Source organism: Halyomorpha halys, unplaced genomic scaffold (genome assembly GCF_000696795.3).
Source record: "Halyomorpha halys isolate HHAL.00 unplaced genomic scaffold, Hhal_1.1 Scaffold401.1, whole genome shotgun sequence".
Lineage (NCBI taxonomy): Eukaryota > Metazoa > Arthropoda > Insecta > Hemiptera > Pentatomidae > Halyomorpha > Halyomorpha halys.
Window position 1 is genome coordinate 718,480 of NW_027108484.1, and position 6,000 is coordinate 724,479.

The window sequence follows — 6,000 nt, forward strand, 5'->3', positions numbered from 1 at the left end:
AAATATATATATAATCGTAAAAGGGAAAAAAGGAAAAAAAATAAAATAAAGAATAAATTGCTCCTTAGGCGCCACGTTATTTTTTCCCTTGGAAATATCCAAAACCCCGAAACGATTACTTCAATATACCCCCCCCCCCTATATAAAAAAAATAACAAATTATGACCACTGGCGAATACCTTCGCTAGATAGCAGAAAACCTAGGGGTGTTACCTACCCACCTGTTGAATTATCTTAATATTCAGTGAACAACAAGAAAAAAAAAAAAAAACATACTTAAATTATCAAGTTGAAAGAAAGAAATGGAATATTCTTTGAATTGTATCCAACGATTGTAAAACTGCAAGAACAATTGCTGAGGAATCTGGAGTATAAACGAAACTAAGGAATGTCCAAAGATTATTATAAAAGTAAAAAAACAATAGTTAGAAAAACATTGAAAAAGAAAGCCAGTTTTGAGCTACTAAAAACTACCCCGGATGGCCTTTGCTCGTGATGTGATGTCATGGACTGAAAAAGTCATCTTTATTGATAAAAAAAAATTCAATCTGGATGAACCAGATGGATTTGCGTATTATTTTCATGACTTGAGAAAAGAAGAAAAAAAATTATCACAGCGTCAGATGGGAGGAGGAAAAGTTATGGTTTGGGCATCAATTGGTTACAAAAAGAAAGGAAATTTGGTATTTGTTTCATCAAGAGTAAACTCAGATGAAAAAAAAATTGTTAGAGAAACAAAAGTTGGATTTAATGACATGTCTGAAGACACACCAGTTTTCAAACAAGATAACGCATTCAGAAAATATTATTAAAGACTGGTTTACTCGCAACAAAATTGCCAAATTAGACTGGCTTCCTGTCCCCCCCAACCTGAGGTTTATCGAAAATTTTTGGGGAACTCTTGACACTCTTAAGAGTTAAATTAACATGTTGAAAGCGGTGTATATGCACACGAGAGAACAGCAGAACTATATGTTAGTTTAATAATAATAAGAAGAAATATATGTACACAGAATGAGAAAAAAGAATTCTTATCAATTTTAAAAAATACAATAAAACAAACAAAACTTAGCTGTTGACTCAAACTTGAGGAATATAAAATAAAGTTTAGTTCGAACCCCACGTAGTCCTTGGGTGTACTCCTGGCAGAACACAAGGTTGTCTGATATCTCCTTTTCGGTCACCGTCTCACCTTCCACAGAAGTATGAAGACGACCCTTGCCACTACTCTCCTATCGAAGAAACATTATCAGGCACTGTACTGTTTCCAGACTAATAATATTCATGACCGCCCATTGAAGTAAGACACCATAATAAAGCAAAACAAAACTTTATCGATAACATCTCTTATATGGTGATATTTCGATACAAATAGTCAAGACACAGGGCCTGATAAACTATCACCACTTCATATTGAACAATCGTAACGTGTTCAAAAACCAGTCACCTTCATAAAACCATGCCCACTCGTCTAAGCATACGCCAGTGTTTCTCCCTCCCCCCTCATGACAACCGTAACACTCCTTGTCTTCGCAGATATCGCCAGTGTTTTTATTTCACCATGACAACCGTAACACCATACCGATTCGCGTGGTTTTATCCGATTTTGCCTCTTAGCGGTTAATTGTTGGGATCAGGAATTTCTGGTAAAATGGGTTTACGTTGTATGTAAAGCCAGAGCACACTGTCGCAATAGCCCTACGACTGCTTTTAGATTAGTTCATTATAAGACACTTTTTCTATTATTAGAAAAATATTATAATAAATTTATTTTATGGGCTTAGGGTGTATTATTTTTCGGATCTGATGTACAATTTTAAGGTATAAGGTAATTTTTTTTTTATTGTCGATATGTTGTAACAGTTGACTGTCAAGGGTATACATAGGACAGATAAACGTGACAGTTAACGCGAGGCCTAGTCTACAGACACTACTTGTATTCTAAACTATTACCTCAGACCCAGTTCGTCAATACTGTCGCGATAGTAAACTTTCGTGTTATAAAATGCTATATTGACTGTAACTATCAAACAGTTACACCATGGTAGTTGCTGCGACTATTGTCCCATTAACTGAAACTGTACGATTGTGCACTGTCAAAGTATGTGCATGTGATGTTAACGTGACAGTTGCTTCATTGTGCTATCAACTATTACGCCAGAGCTAATGCGAAAGAAAAATTATAAAACAGTTATAACCATTCTCCAAGAGTGGATATTCTGATAAAACGGATATTTTCAAGGCGCTAAGCAGATATTTTTGCACCATTGCTTTCGGCACAATTCTTCTAGGGTGGTGATGTGGGATTAGAGGGCTTGGGATACAATTAATGGGTCATTGTTAACTGATAGCAAACATGTGACATCGACATATGTGGTGAGGACAGAATTGGAATGTCAGCAGGATACTCTTCAGAAAATTAAAACATGGTGGAGTACGGCATATTAAAATAATATGGAAACAAGCTGTTTTAAATGCTAATGGCATGGCTGAAAAGGAAAAAGAACTACACGGAGAAAATTGATGATATTTGTTTTAAAATTGTATTATTGGTGGGTAAAAATGGATGGTGGAAAACACTATATTCTAATGAGGTCAAACAAACCGTTAAAAATGGGTTCGATAAACACCTAAAATGGCAAATAAACGCAATATATTGCCAAAAGGAGGAAAACAGACTGCTAATTAATAACTCACTGCAGTAAAGGCTTCGAAATAAATGAGAATAAATGTTTGGTAACTCGCTCATTAGATTTTTTTTTTAAATGGAGTATTTTTTTTACCGTAGAAAAGATGGTCGGGGATGCAGTCAGTAATAATAAATACAATAGGTTATCTACGGGGTATCACCCTATTCTAACCATGGTGAGTGGGTCAAATTTTCATTTCGTGGTACTGCCACAGAAATCAAAGCCCTAGGTCGAATCCGAACCGAACTTAAGTTGCAAAGACCCACGGCCTCAGCTAACCAAATTTTTCTCACGCTTAATCATTTTAGGATTCAGTCAAACTTCGAATATTGCTTATCTCGTATTTAATTTTTATTGACTCCTGATTTCTCCATCCTCGTATTCATCTAATATTGCAGACATATACTAAACTAATAAAATTAAAAAAAAAAAAAAAAGATGATGACAAATATATCTATAGAGTATTTAGTAAGAATTGTATAAGAAAATGAGCGAAATAAATTATTCTAAGTTTTGAAATAAGTTTGCCTTTTACAGGCAGTAGAACAATTTGACTTATACTAATTTGTCTACCGTCTCTAGATAATTTCCGTAATCTACTATGAAAAACGAGTATTTTCATTTTTTTTCTTCAAAACTAATTTAATGTGTCTAACAAGATTAGTTTGACGTAACGCTATGTCAAGGTTTTTCACAATTTATGAATGTAAGTATCTTTTTATTTTTGATATCATGTAAGTTCAGGGTGTCGGGTTATAAATATTTTGATATATGTTTATGGATTTTAATATAAATTTTTCCGGATTATAGCAGGGGTTGTGTTTATTATCTTTTGAGGGTATTTTAAGTTTTCTAACCTCTAGTTTTTCTCCATCTCACCTAAGTCTCGAATTTATTTTTTAGATTTTGATAGCAAATCAAATTTTAAGATGAACTGTTGTGAAATGAACTGAGAATTTTCCCTCAGAATCCCTCAACTTAATTTGATTTCCCTGGACCGGCCAAGGTCAGGATATTGGTCAGCAATTAAATGTATCAATCAAGATGACAAATTCTTGGAGGAAATAGAATTAAAAAACGGCACGTCTGAAATTCAATTTTCTATAAGAATCCGCTCGCTCTCATAACGTTAAAAACCGTTCAGGACGCTTCGGATCATAAAAGTGCTCCATATGAACTCATTTTAAAATTTGATTTCCTATCTTTATCCATAAAAAAATAAAATAATAAAAAGAAGTACCCTTTGGAATTTCCAAAGAATTCCTATTCCAAGTGCGCTAGAGAAGGTTAGAAAATCATTAATACCCTTAAAAGATGGATTACTTACTTACATTCCACTGTTATGACTCAAAATTACAAAACTTAAAGATGAGCCTCTCGTCCCGAAACGTTTGCGTTGTAATATCGCTATTCAAATAAAAAACATTATGTAGAAGTCAATTTGTCTATAAATATTTAAAATTATATAAATATTTCGGAGTAAGGACAAAGTTACATGTAACTATAAAACTCAATCTATTTCATTTTTTTCTCACTTATTTTACTGTTATTGCCCTTCTTGGGTACGAATATCTGAAGATAATACATCTAAACAAAAAAAAAAAAGAAACAACTCCTTAAACTCACCGTTCTACAAATTGTGGAGTTAATAACATTGTTCGGCTTCCTTGCGCAGCAGACATATCTAAACTAAAGGAAAAAAGTAGTAGTTAGGGGACAATAATACAGGTATAGTGTTAGGATTAATTACGCTGGAAGGGTTCTCGAGAGACTACTTTGGGGGATCTAAGTTAAAAAGGAGGAACCATAAGGAAATAGTTATCGTTGTTAAAAAAAATTTGGTGAAGTTATTATACAGATATGTACTCCAAGAATTAGATTTTATGTGGATCTGGTGCGATTTAGTAAAGTAAAATTTTATGTTTTGAAGCTGGTGTTAGAATGCAATAAACATTGTGAATCATAGAATACATAGAAAACATAAAGCAATAAACATTGTATTCATGAAAATTTAGTCATACTATTTTAAATTTACTGATTATATTAAATCAGCCCTAGTTTGCAGTCGTATATCAAGGTCATGGAAATTCAAAAAATAAAATAAATAACCCAATCTACACTCTTCATCTCAGGTTAGTATCTGATAACCCATGAAGACATCACCTCAATTTCTCTCTGCCTGGCGCCAGGATCTACCAATTTCCACAAGAATTTCCATTTCTATGAATCAGCTTTAACGGCCATCCTCTCTTTATTTTTCCATCCACATTCCCAAACAATTTCTTATTGGGTGAGTCACCATCTATTCTTGCGCCGTGTCAAACCCACTGCAGTCTAGAGAGTCTTACATATTGTACCAGTTTTGGAATATATGGTACAATTCTGTCATGTGCCTCGGTCGAAACTGGTCGCCATACTTTGCAGGGACAAACTGGTTGCCATACTTTGCAGGGACAAACTCAAAATTATCAGCTTCCACTCGCGATGAGGGCTATGGTTCTCTGTAAGCTCCAAACAGAACAGAGGGTGGTGGTGACATTAGGGAGTTGGCGAGTACATATTTGGTACCATCTCTTTACACACCAAAGTCTCTTATCACCTTCTCTAGTGCTAGATTGTACAGCGGACATGGACAGTCCATCTCCATGTGTCAGGGCGAGGGTCCCCAGAATGCTTAAACAGAACGTAGTAAGTTAGATTCCCTTGGGCAGTCAATTTTTATTTCGCGGCACCCAGAAATGTATCTTAACATCCCCAGTTGGAAAGGTCCACAATAATAAGTATTATTATATTAGTTTTTTATATATATTATATTTTATCGATATTTCTTAATAACTATATCCTAAAACAATATAAAGCAAGGGGTTTGTGGTGGCAGTGATAGTGAAAGCTATTGTAGCTACTATGATCTTGTAAACTAACATTTGCTATGGTACTGTTAGGATTTTCTTTATGGTAGTACTATGGGCGTTCTCCGAACGCCTTGGAACCTCTAATTTATTCTCTACAACGGTGCTTTATTTCTCGTCAAATTTTCTTTCGCGTCAAGTATTATAATCATTCTGAACCAGACAGGGTACATTTTCACTAAATCTTTCTGCCCTTTATGTAAGCAATATTTTTGTTTTGTGTCCTTACCCGTTCCTATAATATTTTTTTTTTTTTTTTTATTATTTATTTATTGTAATTTACAACTGTACAAAATAATACAACAGGTAAATATGTAGTATGTTTCATATACACTTGAAAATCTTGGGAAGGAACCACCCATTGGTTTAATTTAAACTAGAAGGTCCCGTGGCCATCTTCT

The 6,000-nt window shown here is 34.2% G+C and overlaps 2 protein-coding genes across 9 annotated transcripts in view; one reads left to right on the forward strand and one right to left on the reverse strand.

Annotated features, from left to right (window-relative positions):
* The window catches only part of LOC106682312 (protogenin), a 337,489-nt gene that overhangs the window by 282,101 nt on the left and 49,388 nt on the right, over positions 1 to 6,000 (forward strand). The gene's annotated exons all lie outside the window — the stretch shown is intronic.
* The window catches only part of LOC106682313 (uncharacterized), a 29,534-nt gene that overhangs the window by 12,504 nt on the left and 11,030 nt on the right, over positions 1 to 6,000 (reverse strand). For 3 of the 5 annotated variants that reach the window (XM_014423100.2, XM_014423099.2, XM_014423103.2), the window contains one exon: positions 4,317 to 4,379. The exons of the other annotated variants lie outside the window; for them this stretch is intronic. In XM_014423100.2, the coding sequence (XP_014278586.1) occupies positions 4,317 to 4,379 (63 nt within the window). The remainder of the gene's footprint in view (positions 1 to 4,316; positions 4,380 to 6,000) is intronic. 5 annotated transcript variants of the gene reach the window in all.